The following is a 17,459-nucleotide window of genomic DNA, read 5'->3' as shown; positions in this document are numbered from 1 at the left end:
TCTGTTCTCTGACCTCATACCTTCCAGGTTCCTTTAATTCTTTCATGGACATGAGGGGATTTGCACACTAATTGTTTAGTTTCACAGAGACTGGTGTGAGGCAACAGCTTATATCAAATGCTGGGAGAAAATAAGTGTCTGTCTCCAGGCTCAAGTTACTTCACTCCTGCTTCTTCCAGTGTGGAGACCTTGGGCCTCTGTATTGTTCACACACACCAAATGTTCACCTGCCCAGAACCAATCAGAACGCGATTGTCAGGCTGATGACCTCTGGCATTCACAATTGTTCACGATTGCACACACCAATCAGAAATCTGTTGCGGGTCAAATCTTACTCAACACAGCCTGGTACTGGTCGGCATGGACGGGTTAGACCGAAGGGTCTGTTTCCATGCTGTACATCTCTATGACTCTATGTCACTTATCTCTCCTCCCTCACTCCTTGCAAAGCAGCAGTGTAAACACAGCTCACAATGAGTCCCAGTAACTGGGTTTTTAAGGTGCAGCAATTCCTTCCATAGTCTTTTGGCTTCAAAAACAGTTCTTTTGCTGTTTTAGTCCATAGTGAAAAATAAATAAAGATAAATGATGTGACCTTGACAGAATGATAATCTAGAGATGTATGTACAATTCCCAACATGGCAGCTGGAACGTTTAGGCTTGATGGATGAACATATTGAAAATGGAATGTTGCTGTTGTCATTATTGCTAAAATGGTTGACCAGTGGTTCACTGCTACTCAGTCACAGCTTCTGCCAATATTTTGCAGAGGCTGGTAACATTATGGGATATGACTAAACTAGGAATTGTTACAACCCACATAGGAAAGTCCACCGAAAGTTCATGAATAATGGAGTGGGTTAATAACCCATTTTGTTCTGGGGAAAGACATTTACTATCTTTAACTGCAATTGAAGACCAACATCAATGTGGTTGAACCTTAAATCCATCAGAAATGATCTCACGAGCCAATCAGTTCAGGACAGTCAAGTAATAGTCTAGGTAATCAGTCAAACACACTCTGCTAAAATTCGGCAATCATTATTGCCTCGATCGAACTGAAAGTCTATAAAGCAATGGTCCTGCCCAATCTGTTGTCAAGGCTCGGATTGTGTAACAGTGTCATGCGAAGAGAATCAACCACTTTCACTTACATTGACTTCAGGAGCACCTGACTTCGAATGACAAGGCCAAATATCAGAAATCAAGGTACCCACTCAAACCTGATATGCCAGGCATCATACCGAGGCAGTCACAGATGAATGGGGTGTGGTCCCATAGCCAGAATGTCTGGCGCCCCCATTGCAAAGGGAAAGCCTCTCTGGAGAGCCTCAGCCTGGCTTGTGTTCCCATGGGTGGTCAGAGGGAGTGGTACCCCCAGTCACTGAACACTTTACTTGGTCTCCAGGCAGTTTGCAGCAGGACCCTCAGATCTAGCTTTAGCAATCAGCTATGTTCCCAGTGGAACCCGAGCAAAACCCCTCTGATACACTCATCTCTGCTTTGTAGGTGGAACAAGATTGTCAGTACAATCGATGATTTGTTTTCAGATCTATGGTTAGTCATTTCTCTGTTCATTCTCTGATTTCACTGGTTTATTGTTACTTTAACACCTTTACCCTGCCCTGCTTTATTATAAGAAATTTCACAACAGCCAGAAACCTCTTGTGAGGCACCTTCTCACATCATTAAATCCCTTCAGTGCAGAGTGAGGCCATTCAGCCCACTGGATTTGCACTGACTCTCCGAAGACTGTCCAGACCCAAGCCGCCACCCTATCCCCATACTTGCGCATTACCCATGGCTAGGTTTGACATGTTTGTATGCTGTGGGTAATTTAGCATGACCAGTCCACCCAACCTGCACAGCCCTGGACACGATAAGCAATTTAGCACGGCCAATCCACCCAACCTGTACATCTTTGGACTGTGGGAGGAGACCAGAGCACCCGGAGGAAACCCACGCAGACACGGGGAGAACGTGCAAACTCCACATAGACAGTCACTCGAGGCTGGAATCGAACCCAGGTCCCTGCAATGTGAGGCAGTCGTGCTAACCATTTAGTTTCTGAGTGTCCAGTTACTTCACCACAACGGGCACACCATCTGAATAAATCTGCTCAAGGTCAGAGAGCTTCCGCCAGGCTGAGGCTATCAATCAGGGAGATGATGAATGTTGTATTGCAATAAACATCTACAGCATTTGATATATTTTCAGGTAGTTATGGATACAGGGAGACTGCTGGAAGGTGGTTGCAATTACCTTACTGATGTCAGAGCTGACAGAATGACCAGAACCAACTCACGGTCTCTAACTTCTTCCCAAACTTGTAAAAGTCTACAAAAGGCTGTGGAAAAAAAAGTGCAGCTTTCGGCAGTCAGAGCTCGTTGTAACAGGAATTATTTCTGGGCCTGTTATTTTTATCTCCTGACATCTTACAGTTATATTATCAAGGGAATCACTTGCTTTTTTATTTTTCGCTTACTAACGCTGTCCAAAAGGAAGTCTTTTGCTGCTCCCAGTCTCTCTTGTAGCAAATGCCTCTAATTTCTCCTTTTGTCACTTAAGGAGACATTTCGACTTGGATTTCTTTGAAACCCCCATTAACCTTTAAGAAGTAAAAGGGGGTAATCTCGAAGCTGATTTCGGAGCAAATGGTCAACCAATGGAACAGACTTCCTTGTGATATTCTGGAAATGTATATTGTTGATTCATTGAAATGCTAATTAGCTAGGTTTCTCACAGAAAATGCTATTTTGGGATGCAGTGTATGAGTAGCTTGAGACATGATATAGATACAAAGAAAAAAGTTGCATTTATATAGCAACATTCACAACCTTTTCTGCATTCAAAGCACTTTACAGTCAATATATGTCTTTAAATTGCAACCAGTTGTAATGTAAGGAAAGAAGGCAGCCAATATATGTACAATAAGGTCCCATGAACAGCAATTAAATACCTCTTTTAGATATTGGTTGAAGAATTCTTGTTGACCCGGATATCATTACTCACTTCTGAGAGCGGCACGGGATTGCCAACAGCCACCTTAGAGTTTGGCACGTAGCTTGATTTCACACCTTGAATGACGGACAGCTCCTCCCACTTCAACTCCCCCTCCCACTCCACCAAAGACATGCAGATCCTTGGACTCCTCCATCGCCAGACCATAGCAACACGACGGTTGGAGGAAGAGCGCCTCACCTTCCGCCTAGGAACCCTCCAACCACAAGGGATGGACTCGGATTTCTCCAGTTTCCTCATTTCCTCTTCCCCCCACCTTGTCTCAGTCAAATCCCTCAAACTCAGCACCACCTTCCTAACCTGCAATCTTCTTCCTGACCTCTCCGCCCCCACCCCCTCTCCGGCCTATCACCCTCACCTTGACCTCCTTCCACCTATCGCATTTCCAACGCCCCTCCCCCAAGTCCCTCCTCCCTACCTTTTATCTTAGCCTACTGGACACACTTTCCTCATTCCTGAAGAAGGGCTCATGCCCGAAACGTCGATTCTCCTGTTCCTTGGATGCTGCCTGACCTGCTGCGCTTTTCCAGCAACACATTTTCAGCTCAGATCTCCAGCATCTGCAGTCCTCACTTTACACTGGAGTATCAGCCTGGATTATAGGCTCTTTGCTCTGGAGTTGGACTTGAACCCATGACTGTAAGGAGAATTATACCGTTTCTTCAGTTATCATTACTGAGCGTAGGAGAGCTAAGTCCTGGTGGTATGAAATCACATGGGCCTGCAGCCTGGTTCCATAGGGATCCAGAGAAGGTGTCCTGTCTTATCACTCTCTCTATACAGTTATGTTCAATTCAGCCTGCTCTTGTTCATTCACAAGAGCTCACATAGAATCATAGAGACGTACAGAACGGAAACAGACCCTTCACTCCAACTTGTCCATGTCGACCAGATACGCTAAATTAACGTAGTCCCATTGGCTTGCATTTGGCCCATAAACCTCTAAACCCTTCCTATTCGTGTACCCATGTAGATGTCTTTTCAATTTTGCAATTGTACCAATCTCCACCACTTCCTCTGGCAGCTCATTCCATACATGCACCACCCTCTGAGTGAAAGAGTTGCCGTTCAGGACCTTTTTAAATCTTTCCCCTCTCACCCTAAACCTATGCCCTCTAGTTTTGGACTTCCTTGGCTATTCACTCTATCTATGCCCCTCATGATTTTATAAACCCCTATAAGGTCACCCCTCCAGGGAAAACAGGCCCAGCCTGTTCAGCCTCTCCCTGTAGCTCAAATCCTCCAACCCAGGCAACATCCTTGTAAATCTTTTCTGCCACCCTTCCAAATTTCACAATGTCCTTCCTATAGCAGGGAGATCAGTATTGAATGCAGTGCTCCAAAAGTGGCCTAACCAATGTCCTGTACAGCCGCAACATGACCTCCCAACTCTTATACTCAATGCTCTGACCATAGAGTCATAGAGATGTACAGCATGGAAACAGGCCCTTCGGTCCAACCCGTCCATGCCCAGATATCCCAACCCAATCTAGTCCCACCTGCCAGCACCCGGCCCATATCCCTCCAAACCCTTCCTATTCATATACCCATCCAAATGCCTCTTAAATCTTGCAATTGTACCAGCCTCCACCACATCATCTGGTAGCACATTCCATACACGTACCATCCTCTGTGTGAAAAAGTTGCCCCTTAGGTCTCTTTTATATCTTTCCCCTCTCACCCTAAACCTATGCCCTCTAGTTCTGGACTCCCCGATCCCAGGGAAAAGACTTTGTCTATTTATCCTATCCAAGCCCCTCATAATTTTGTAAACCTCTATAAGGTCACCTCTCAGCCTCTGATGCTCCAGGGAAAACAGCTCCAGCCTGTTCAGCCTCTCCCTATAGCTCAGATCATCCAATCCTGGCAACATCCTTGTAGATCTTTTCTGAACCCTTTCAAGTTTCACAACATCTTTCCAATAGGAAGGAGACCAGAATTGCACGCAATATTCCAACAGTGGCCTAACCAATGTCCTGTACAGCTGCAACATGACCTCTCAACTCCTGTACTCAGTACTCTGACCAATAAAGGAACACATACCAAATGCCTGCTTCACTATCCTATCTACCTGTGACTCCACTTTCAAGGAGCTATGAACCTGCACTCCAAGGTCTCTTTGTTCAGCAACACTCCCTAGGACCTTACCATTAAGTGTATAAGTCCTGCTAAGATTTGCTTTCCCAAAATGCAGCACCTCGCATTTATCTGAATTAAACTCCATCTTCCACTTCTCAGCCCATTGGCCCATCTGGTCCAGATCCTGTTGTAATCTGACGTAACCCTCTTCACTGTCCACTACACCTCCAGTTTTGGTGTCATCTGCAAACTTACTAACTGTACCTCTTATGCTCGCATCCAAATTATTTATGTAAATGACAAAAAGTAAGTAAAGAATACCTTCTTCACTATCCTATCTACCTGCAACTCTACTCTCAAGGAGCTATGAACCTGCACTCCAAGGTCTCTTTGTTCAGCAACACTCCCCTGGACCTTATGTATAGGTCCTGCCCTGATTTGCCTTTCCAAAATGCGGCACCTTGCATTTATCTAAATTAAACTCCATCTGCCACTCCTCAGCCCATTGGCCCATGTGATCAAGGTCCCATTGTACTCTGAGGTAACCTTCTTTGCTGTCCACTACACCTCCAATTTTGGTGTCATCTGCAAGCTTACTAACTATACTTCCAATGTTCACATCCAAATCATTTATATAAATGGCAAAAAGCATTATTTTAGTACTAACCTCTTGACTCAGAGTGCCAAATCTAACAAGGTGACAAGAAGTATCATATATTGAGAGTTGCATGGCTCAGATTAAACTGTCCACTGTTTTGGAGGTGGATTGGGGTGAGTTCCTTGCCTTATCTCTGAGTGCGTTGTAGACCAATTGACAGAGATGAATTGACGTTGATTATTTAATGACTGCAGGATGGAAGAATAGGTACTCGGTGGGCCTTGGACATCTTTCATCTTGCAATTAGTTTCCACTGGTTGACCAGATTGTGTTGGAGCTGTACAGAGAACTAAGATGATTATATGGAACGTGCCAGATTATCACAGGAATTAATAGCGTTGTTCAATTCTTACTATTTTGTCCATCTTTCCTGAAACAAATTACAGAATGTTAACACTCAAGGTGAAGGGGTGGTTTGGGAGTAGGTGAGGTTTGAATCTTGAAAGATGATGTTCCAACATGATCCTTGCCAATTCCTGTTTAGCCACACGTAGTTTGCAGGAGAGTGGGAAAGCCTGCTGTTAGGTAACTCAATTTCGTTTTGAAACAGGCAACCAGTTGTGATTTTAACCCAGCGTTCTGGCTTTAAGCAACAGGTTGTGGATTCCCTGAGTGGACAAAGTTAAAAATCACACAACACCAGGCTATGGTCCAACAGGTTTATTTGGAAATACTAGCTCTCGGAGCGCTGCTCCTTCAGCAGGTAAGTAGAGTAACTAGTTCCTGATGAGGAAAACGTTCCTATGAAATGCTTTCCTTTTAAATAGCTATTCTTGCAAATTGTCCTGAAAGTTGTCCTGTGTGATTTTTAACTTGGTCCACCCCAGTCCAACACTGGCAACACCACATGATGGCTATTCAGAGTGGACAAGGCATGAGCACAGGGTGAAGGAAACGATTGGGATAACAGTGAAACTCAATACCTGCTGGCCTGCCTATGGGAAAGGCTTGAGCCAACAGGTTTCACGGCTTCATCTGTTATTCCCAACTACAAGGGGCATTTACAACTTACTCCTTGGTTCTGCTCGGACCTTCCTGGATAGATTTGCTGCCTCCAATACCTCTTGCAGTAGAAGCCCAAAGGGCTTGGCATTATTGAATGATGAAAGATAAACCACTCATAACCTTGGGAGAAGAGGCACTGACTTGAGGAACAGGAAATAGTTAATTACGTCGTGGTAAAGACCAGGTTACATTAACACATAAGTAGCTTTCTACATTGGCTTTAGGAAAGACATTGCTGTCTTATTGGAGATACAAGGCTGGATGGAGTCATAGCCATAGAGTCATACAGCACAGAAACAGACCCTTCGGTCCAACCAGTCCATGCCGACCATAATTCCAAACTAAACAAGTTAGTCCTAACTGCCTGCTCCTGGCCCATGTCCCTCAAAACCTTTCTTATTCATATTCTTATCCAAATGCTTTTTAAACGTTGTAACTGTATCTACAGCACCACTTTCTTTGGAAGTTTATTTCACACATGAACCACTCTCTGTGTAAAAAACAATGCCAGTTATGTCTTTTGTAAGTGTCTCTCCTCTTATCTTAAAAATATGACCCCTACTCTTGAAATCAGGCATGTATATGGTAAATAGGCAAAGTCTTTTCCCTGGGGTCGGGGAGTCCAGAACTAGAGGGCATAGGTTTAGGGTGAGAGGGGAAAGATATAAGAGAGACCTAAGGGGCAACTTTTTCACACAGAGGGTGGTACGTGTATGGAATGAGCTGCCAGAGGAAGTGGTGGAGGCTGGTACAATTGCAACATTTAAGAGACATTTGGAAGGGTATATGAATAGGAAGGGTTTGGAGGGATATGGGCCGGGTGCTGGCAGGTGAGACTAGATTGGGTTGGGATATCTGGTTGGCATGGACGGGTTGGACCGAAGGGTCTGTTTCCATGCTGTACATCTGTATGACTCCTAGGGAAAAGACACATGCTATTCATATTATGCACGCCCCTGATGGTTTTATAAATCTCTATAAGGTCACTCTCAACCTCCTACACTCCAGTGAACAAAGTCCCAGCCTATCTGGCCTCTCCTTATAACTCACGAAGCTTGACACCATCCAGGACAAAGTGGACTTGCTTGATTGCCTTTCACCGCTGATGCTCAGTAGTGGCAGTGTGCACTATCTGCAAGATGCACTGGAGAAATTCACCAAAGATCCTCAAGAGAGCACCTTCCAAATCCATCACTTCTTCCAGCTCGAAGGACAAGGGCAGTAGATCAATGGGAACACCATCCCCTGCAAGTCTCTCCCCAAGCCACTTACCATCCTGACAGAAATATATCGCCGTTCCTTCACTGTTGTTGTGTCAAACTCCTGGAATTCCCTCCCAAAGGGCATTGTGGGTCAACCCACAACACGAGGACTGCAGACGTGCAAGAAGACAGCTCACCCACACCTTCTGAAGGGCAACTGAGGATGGGCAATAAATGCTGGACCCAGCCGCCAATGCTTATGTTTCCTGAGTGAATTTTAAACGAGCAACAGTTAAATTCAGTGGTAGCTTGATTTGGAATTTGCAGTGTTAACATTTCACAGGCGAACAGCAGCTGTGATTTATAAATCTCGAGAGGGGAGAAATATGCACTGTAATAAAATCAGCGATTGAAACAATACCTGGCAGAAATCCATGATAGGTTCAGCATGACTGTGAATAGAAATGGACAGGTTGGAGACCTGTGTTGAAACGAGTCTCTGCTTGAAACAATTAACATTAAACTCACTTGTCCCATTACAGGTACTGGCTGACCTGTTGTCTGGTTATATTTTTGTTAATGCTAATTAGTTTGCTGAATTTAACTTGCTCTGCACGAATTCTTTGTCTGAATTCTCTGAAGTACAAATGCATGCTAACTAGCCAGAGCTGACAGAGACAAACAAAAACGTTATCATATCGACTACTTTGTTTATTTTGATTTTAGTTCTGCTGCATTCTAACAAAAGAGGAGGGTAAAGTCTTTCTCGTCTATTGTGTTCTGTGAGATAGATACAAGAAGATGTTCTTGCTTGTATATTACCTCGACTCCTTGGTGGGCACTCCCGAATTACTTATTAAACCACTAATTACATTTGGAAGTGTAGTCGCGGTTATTTTGTGGGTGAAGATGGTAGCACACCAAGATCCCACAAATTTTACAAATGGCCAGTTAAGTTGCTGGCTAAGGGACAGACATTGGCAAGCGTCCTGGGGATAACTCCTGTTAGCTGTTCAAAAGTGTCACACCGTGGAATCTTTGTCAACTGACTGAGGAGGTAGATGGAGTCTGTGTGTAGTAACTGAACTGAAAAATGGCATTCTGGATTAGTGGTGCTGGAAGAGCACAGCAGTTCAGGCAGCATCCAAGGAGCAGCGAAATCGATGTTTCGGGCAAAAGCCCTTCATCAGGAATTTTGCCCGAAACGTCGATTTTGAAGCTCCTTGGATGCTGCCTGAACTGCTGTGCTCTTCCAGCACCACTAATCCAGAATCTGGTTTCCAGCATCTGCAGTCATTGTTTTTACCTCTGAAAAATGGCATGTCTGCCCTCAGTCCCTGCAATCGCTACAATGGCAATGTGCATGGGCTGCCCATTCGCCTGATTCTCATTCCCATTCATTTCCATGGTGGGAGACCGTTCAACAAATCTCCCTAAAGCTGTGGTGGCAGATGATGGAGGCCACAGGAAGCGGTGGAGGCTGGTACAATTGCCACATTTCAAAGACACCTGGATGCGTGTATGAATAGGAAGGGTTTGGAGGGATATGGGCCAAGTGCTGGCAAATGGGGCTAGATTGGGTTGGGATATCTGATCCGCATGGACAAGTTGGACCAAGGGATCAGTTTCCGTGCTGTATACCTCTATGGCTCTAAATTACTCTGGGTACAGGGATCCTGGAAGAAAGACCATGTTGATTCCCTTCACTGGGTGCTCCCACATCCTTACACTGAATATTGCAGGAGGCAGTTGGCATCCAGGCTCCCTGTCTCAGTCTTCCACCACACACAAATGTCATTCTAGTTCTGGCTCCTACTTTGCAATGTGGTTTACTCATGTAACCATTAGCTGGTTACAAAAATTTGCAAACAAGTGCTAGCTTAAAGGTACTTCTTTCTTTGTGTGTAGCAATGTTCATGATCCCCCTTCTCGTATTTCTCACAACTGATCTGTCAATGTCTTACAGATGAGCAGGAAGCTGTACAGAAGAGAACTTTCACAAAGTGGATCAATTCTCACTTAGCCAAGGTAAGGACCTTTCAACTGCTCTGTTTATATTCTTGGTAAATCCACACACCTTGATGGTGGTTCGTCCACAAGGCTGGGGAGGAGGAAAATGTTCTACAACAGCAACTTGCAGGCATCAGGTATCCTGGGACACTGGTAGCCAGCTTCAATATTCACCTGTAGGGTGACTCAGTGGTCAGCTCTGCTGCCTCATAGTGCCAGGGACCCGGGTTCGATTCCCACCTCGGGTGACTGTCTGTGTGGAGAGTTTGCACATTCTCCCTGTGTCTGTGTGGGTTTCCTCTGGGTGTTCTGGTTTCCTCCCACAGTCCAAAACATGTGCAGGTTAGGTGAATTGGCCATGATAAATTGCCCATAGTGTTATGTGCATTAGTCAGAGGGAGATGGGTCTGGGTGGATTACTCTTTAGAGGGTCGATGTGGACTTGATGGGCCTGTTTCCACAGTGTAGGGAATCTAATCTAAAAACAAACTAACTCGCTCATGTCTGTAGCTGTAGTTACTATTCACTGCTTTGACCTGATTGATGTGCTTGGGCCTGGAGGCTTGGTCTTATTCCTGTTACCTCATTGATGGATAAATCTCATATCCCAATACCAAGATCTGTTAGTAACGGCAAACACCATATCTCCAAGTTAATAAGCAGTGGAGTTGAACTTGTGTGGAGTGGGCACGTCTCCGGTGGATCATTCTTGCGTATATGACTGGCAAGAGGTGGGACTGACCTATCCCAAGGTGGTGAGTTGCAGGTTTGGAAGGTACTGTCTCAGCAAGTAACGTTCACGCCATACAAGTAGCAGACAATGACCATCTCCAACAAGAGAGAATCCAACCATCGTCCCTGGGCATTCAGTGAAGTTACTGCACTGAATCTCACAGATGGTGCACACTGCTTTCATTGTGCACAGCTGGTTAAGGGATTAAGTGTTACTGGGCTTAGATGCAGTGCCAATCAAGCGGGCTGCTGGCTGGTGTTCCTGAATATTACTGAAGGTGCGCTCATCCAGGCAAACATTCCATCACAATCCTGACTTGTGCCTTGCTGTTGGTGGGCAGGTTTTAAGGAGTCAGCATTTGAGTTACTTGTTCCAGTATGCCTGGCCTCTGACCTGCTCTTGTGGTTACATTATTTATATGACTAGTCCAGTTCAGTTACTGGTCATTGGTAACCCCAGAGTTTTTGATAGTAGGTGATTCAGCAATGGTGTTACCACTGAATGCCCAGAAGTGATGGTTGGGTCCTCTCTTGTTGGAGATGGTCATCGCGTGGTACAGATACTGGTGAGGCATGAATGTGACTTGCATCTTATCAGCCAGACCCTGAATGTTGTCTAGGTCTTGCTGCATATGAACATGGGTTACTTCAGTATCTGAGTCATTCAACATTACTCATTATGATTGTACACTCTGCCCCTGTTCATAAAGCCGAGGGTTCCGGATGCTTTATTAACCGTTCACCCCACCTGTCCTGCCACCATCAATGACCTGTGAACATACACACCCTGGACCCTCTGCTCTGGGACCCAGGTTTAGAATTATACCCCCTATTTTACGTGGTCTTTCAATATTCTTCTGACGAAAGTGCATCCCTCACACTTCTCTTCATTTGCCACCTATCCACCCACTCCATCAATTTGTCAAATTCTTTGCAGAGTTCCACACTGTCTTATTCACAGTTTACAATTCTTATATGCATGACCTTGTCCTCATAACCCTCTTCCATCTGCCTTCCATTCTCCCCTTACACTTACCCCCCACCCCCCCCCCCCCCCGCCCCACACCAACCACCACCAATTACAAACTGCACCCCACCCCCCAACCCCAAGATGGAACTCGCTGATCCAAAAAAAAGGCTCCCAATTCCAGCCTCAGGTAAAGATGGCTCTAATCCCAGCCACGGCAAAAAGAGGCCCGGATCATGGCCATGGCTAAAGAAAGCCATCATCTAGGCCTACTCCCGATCTCGGCCTTGTGTAGAGACAGCCCTAACCTGGCCTTGGTTAGAGGATGTCCCTGATCTTGGCTTAGGGTAGAGACAGCTCTATCCGGGCCTTGGTTAAAAGATGTCCCTGATCTCGGCCTAGTGTAGAGACAGCCCTAATCCCGGCCTTGGTTAAAAGATGTCCCTGATCTCGGCCGAGATAGCCCTAATCCTGGCCTTGGTTAAAACATGTCCCTGCTCTCGGCCTAGTGTAGAGACAGCTCTATACCGGCCTTTGTTAAAGGATGTCCCTGATCTTGGCCATGTGTCCTGGTCTTGGTTAAAGGATGTCCCTGATCGCAGCCTAGGATAGAGACAGCCCTAATCCTGGCACTGGTTAAAGGATGTCCCTGATCTTGGCCTGGGGTAGAGGCGGCCCTAATCTTGACCTCTGATGAAGTAGGCCTCATGTAAAAGTAACTGACAATCCCAACCTGGGATAAAGCAGTTCCCAGTGACTCCCTCACATATTTACCGAACTGCCTGTTGCCCCTCCAAACGGAGGCTGCTTCTCTCCTACCCCTCTTGCTGATAGGCTCACAATCAAGCAAGCACAGATGAGAACTGGTCTCTGATTGGAGTAGCACCTTCTCACTATCTCCTTCCATTCTCGTGATGTGGGCAACCTTTCTGTGATTGGTTGTGCCACGAGTGGAGGTTTTTGGGTGTTACAGGGGACATTTGGATCTTGGGAGATATGCCTGAGCTCCCTTTGGGCGTTGCCTTAGAACGTTCTGTGAGGACATTCTGGGCAGCACCTCACGGGTGCTTCTTGTCAACACAAACATGTGTGACCTTCCATGTCATGACCTGCCGGATGTGGGGGGGTGGGCAACTCTTCACTTGGAGGTCAGCAATGGGTAGAAAATCAAGAGCACCACGCTGCAAAGCAAGAACCAAGTGAGAGTTACACACTGGTATCTGAAAGGATTTCTGACCGGGGTTAAAGTGCAGTAGGAAGAGGGTAGGGGCCACTTTGAGAAGTGGATTTTTAATTCCACAATTCGGAAAGCCTCGACGTCCAATTCAGAACCCGGCTTGCTGCTCCTCCAGTATCGGTACGGGATTCGTATCCTCCAGCATCCGGTGTGTGTGTTGCTACGGAAACCGCTACCTCTGCTGCAATTGCTGTTGCCGTGGAGATCACTCCCACAAAAGAATGCAGCACAGCGAGCAGAGGGTGGGCTCCTTGACGTTCATCTGTGGGCGTCATCAATTCACTTCCTGTTCTGATGTATCCCTCAAGGTCGTTTCTAATCCCTCAGCCCATTAGCAACGCCCCCGCCTCCTCCCTTTTATGCACAAACTGAGGGCGACGGTTGAGACTTGCAGATACCGAGTTATCATCCTTGCCAGATTGATGGGGAACCTGGTGATCAGGTAACCTGGCACTCTCCAGCTGACCATGTGAGTGAATGCTCAAGGAAATCCAATCCTTCCCTTCAATGGGCCTCAGTATTGCCCGGTGTAAGTGGAGCTTGTACAAATATAGCCAAATAGACTCCACCCACAACGATGCGATGGTAACCAGGAAACCTGGCTCCGATGATGTTAGCTGTGCCATAACCTGGAGATGGTGGTGTCTCCGAGGTAGTAATCCAAAGATTCAGTAACATGGAGTCAAACCCCACCACAGCAGTTGTTGAAACCTGAATCCTAATTAATTAAATTGCGAATATAAAGCTGCTCAAAAAGTGTAGTGCTGGAAAAGTGTCCCAGGAACAGGGAGAGTCAACATATCGAGCAGAAGGGGGGGGGGGACCCAAGGGGGCTGAGAGATAAATGGGGGGGGTTTGGGGTGGGGGGAAGGTAGCTAGGAAGGTGATAGGTAGATGAAGGTGGAGGGTGATAGTGATAGGTCGGAGAGGAGGGTGGAGCGGATATTTGGGAAGGGAGGTGGACAGGTAGGACAGTTCAAGAGGGTGGTGCCAAGTTGGAGGGTTGGATCTGGGGGAGGGGAGATGAGAAAATAGGTGAAATTGACATTGATCCGGTGTGGTTGGAAGGTCCCAAGGCAGAGGATGAGGTGTTCTTCCTTCAGGCATCGTGTGGTTAGAGTTTGGTGGTGGAGGAAGCCCAGGACTTAAGGTCAATATCTCCTCCTCCTTGGATGTTGCCTGACTGGCTGTGCCTTTCCAGCACCACAATTTTTGACTCTGATCTCCAGCATCTGCAGTTCTCACTTTCTGCCAGCATAAAGCTGCTCTCAGAGATGATAACTGTGAAAATCCATCCATGTTACTCACGTCGTTTGGGAAGGAAATCCGCCATCTTTACTTGGTGTGGCCTACATGTGACTGCAGGCCCACAGCAAGATGGCTGACTCTTAACTGCCCTCTGAAACGGCTCAGGGTTCCGTCAACAGCAATTAGGATGGTCTGGGTGGAGGGGAAGGGAGGACACTTGAGTCCTTCTTCCAATTGTACCAACAACAGGTCCATTTGTGGCCCATATGTCAGAGGTTGTGGGTTCAAGCCCCAATTTGGAGGCTTGAGTAGGATGTCAGAGTTGACAGGCCACAAGATGGGCACCGTGGGCAGGGGACAGGAAAGGTGCTTTACTGTGAGAAATGCTGAGATTTCATTGGGCAGTGACTCATGCCAACCCTGGAAAGTTCAGATTGGTGCATATGGAACTTTCTGCACACACAGACACACACACAGACATACACACACACACACACACACACACACATGCACAGACACACAGACACGCACAGAAACACACAGACACACAGGCACGCACACACAGACACACACACACGCACGCGCACACACACACACACACAGACACGTACGCACACACACAGACACGCACGCGCACACACAGACACACACACCCTCACACAGACACACACACACGTACACGCACAGACACACACACACACGCGCACAGACACACACACAGTCACACACACACGCACACTGCCACACACCCGCACAGCCACACACACGCACAGACACACACACACACGCAGAGACAGACATACACACACACACACACACACACACATGCAGCCACACACACACAGCCACACACACACACACACACACACGCACAGACACACACACACGCACACACGCACACACGCAGCCACACACACACAAACACGCAGACACACAGGCACAGACACATAGACACAGGCACGCATACACACACACACATGCACAGACACGCACACACACAGACGCACACACACACGAACAGACACACACACTTTGCAAAACACATTGCCAAGAAAAAGCATGGCAGACCCAAAAAAGCATGACGAATGTGAGTGAATGGGACACAGTGGAGTCCCTGCTGCTACTGGCAGGGGGCACTTAGAGTCAGAGAGTCTCCCCACTTAGAAGGAGACCAGAATTGCACACAATATTCCAAAATTGGTTGAACCAATGTCCTGTCCAGAAGTCAGTTTGCAGTGTCAGCAGACATGCTCCTTTGGATGAAGTTATTAGGACTCAGCGAATTAAACTGATGTTCTGTCTTTGCTGTCAGGCAGACACTAAAGTTGCAATTGTATTATTAGAGCGACAGTGGGGTCTTCTCCCAAGTGTGTCAAGGCTAATATTGGTCTTTCAAACAACATTTTTTAAAAGAGCAGATTATCTGATCTTCACTGCATTGCCAGAGCTAGCTGTGTGCACATTGGTTCTCATGTTTCCCATAGACAGTGCAGTTCTTCATTTGGCTTGTGCGTGCCTCACGAGCTGTAGAAGCCATGAGAGTTGCTATGTGAATGCAAGTCTTCCCTTTAACGTCATGTGCCATTTACATCCACCTCAGAGAATTGGACACGTTCTTGCTCCATCCAAAAGCAGGCGCCTCCAGCAGCACAGCTCTCCCACAGCCATTTGCCTGGCGGGTATACTCAAGACTGCTGGGGCCACTTGAGTCACTACTGATTGGAGGTGTCATTTTGGATGCTCCTGGACAGAATGGCTTCAAATCAGAACAGGCATTCACAGTACACAGTCTAAAGGTGTGACGCTGGAAAAACACAGCAGGTCAGGCAGCAACCGAGGGGGAGGAGAATCGATATTTCGGGCATAAGCCCTTCATCAGCAATGTGAGGGGGGAGGATGAAGGCTGAGAGATAAATAGGAGGGTAAGGGGTGGGACTGGGGGGGAAGGTGGCTGGGAATGCAATTGGTAGATGCCGGTGGGAGGGGGGGTAATAGTGATTGGTCAGAGGGGAGGGTGGAGCGGTGAGGTGGGAAGGAAGATGGACAGGTCAAGAGGGCAGTGCCGAGATGGAGGGTTAGGTCTGGGATGAGGTGGGGGGGAGGGGAGAATTGGAAACTAGTGAAGTCAATGTTCATGGTTGGAGTCAGACAGATGTACAGCACGGAAACAGACCCTTCAGTCCAACCCGTCCATCCCGGCCAGGTATCCCAACCCAATCTAGTCCCACCTGCCAGCACCCGGCCCATATCCCTCCAAACCCTTCCTATTCATATACCCATCCAAATCCCTTTTAAATGTTGTAATTGTACCAGCCTCCACCACTTCCTGTGGCAGCTCATTCCATACCCGTACCACCCTCTGTGTGAAAAAGCCGTCCCTTAGGTCCCTTTTATATCTTTCCCCTCTCACCCTAAACCTATGCCCTCTAGTTATGGATTCCCACACCCCAGGGAAAGGACCTTGTCTATTTATCCTATCCAGGCCCCGTTGATCTTATAAACCTCTATAACGTTACCCCTCAGCCTCCGATGCTGAGGGAAAACAGCCCCAGAATATTCAGCCTCTGCTCTCCATCTTTGGCAACATCCTTGTAAATTTTTTCTGAACCCATTCAAGTTTCGCAACATCATTCCTCCAGGACAAAGACCAGAATTTAACGCAATATTCCAAAAGCGGCGAACCAATGTCCTGTACAGCCAGAACATGACCTCCCAACTCCTGTACTCAATACTCTGACCAATAAAGGAAAGCATACCAAATGCCTCCTTCACGATACTATCTACCTGCGACTCCACTTTCAAGGAGCTGTGAACCTGCACTCCAAGGTGTCCTCATTCAACAACTCTCCCCAGGACTTTACCATTAAGTGTATAAGTCCTGCCCTGATTGCCTTTTCCAAAATGCAGCACCTCATATTTATCTAAATTAACTCCATCTGCAATTCCTCAGCCTATTGGCCCATCTGGTCAAGATCCCATTGTACTCTGAGGTAGCCTTCGCTGTCCGCTGCACCACTAATTCTGGTGTCATCTGCAAATTTACTAACTAGACCTCCTATGTTCACATCCAAATCATTTATATAAAGAACAAAAAGGTTGAAGGCTCCCAAGGTAGAAAGTTCCTTTGATCAGATGGGCTAATGGACTGAGGAGTGGCAAATGGAGTTTAATTTAGATCGATACAAGCTGCTGCATTTTGGAAAAGTAAATCAGAGCTTATATGCTTAATGGTAAGGTCCTGGGAAGTGTTGCTGAGCAAAGAGACCTTGGAGTGCAGGTTCATAGTTCCTTGAAAATAGA

The 17,459-nt window shown here is 46.7% G+C and overlaps 1 protein-coding gene across 16 annotated transcripts in view; it reads left to right on the top strand.

Annotated features, from left to right (window-relative positions):
• Nucleotides 1-17,459, top strand: part of LOC140483251 (nesprin-1-like) — a 585,321-nt gene that overhangs the window by 66,030 nt on the left and 501,832 nt on the right. For all 16 annotated transcript variants that reach the window (XM_072581374.1, XM_072581386.1, XM_072581377.1 and 13 more), the window contains exon 2: nucleotides 9,932-9,993. In XM_072581374.1, the coding sequence (XP_072437475.1) occupies nucleotides 9,932-9,993 (62 nt within the window). The remainder of the gene's footprint in view (nucleotides 1-9,931; nucleotides 9,994-17,459) is intronic.

The sequence above is a fragment of the Chiloscyllium punctatum genome, chromosome 11 (genome assembly GCF_047496795.1).
Source record: "Chiloscyllium punctatum isolate Juve2018m chromosome 11, sChiPun1.3, whole genome shotgun sequence".
NCBI lineage: Eukaryota > Metazoa > Chordata > Chondrichthyes > Orectolobiformes > Hemiscylliidae > Chiloscyllium > Chiloscyllium punctatum.
The sequence above is the reverse complement of the archived record's forward strand: the minus strand, read 5'-3'. Positions and strand labels throughout refer to the sequence as shown.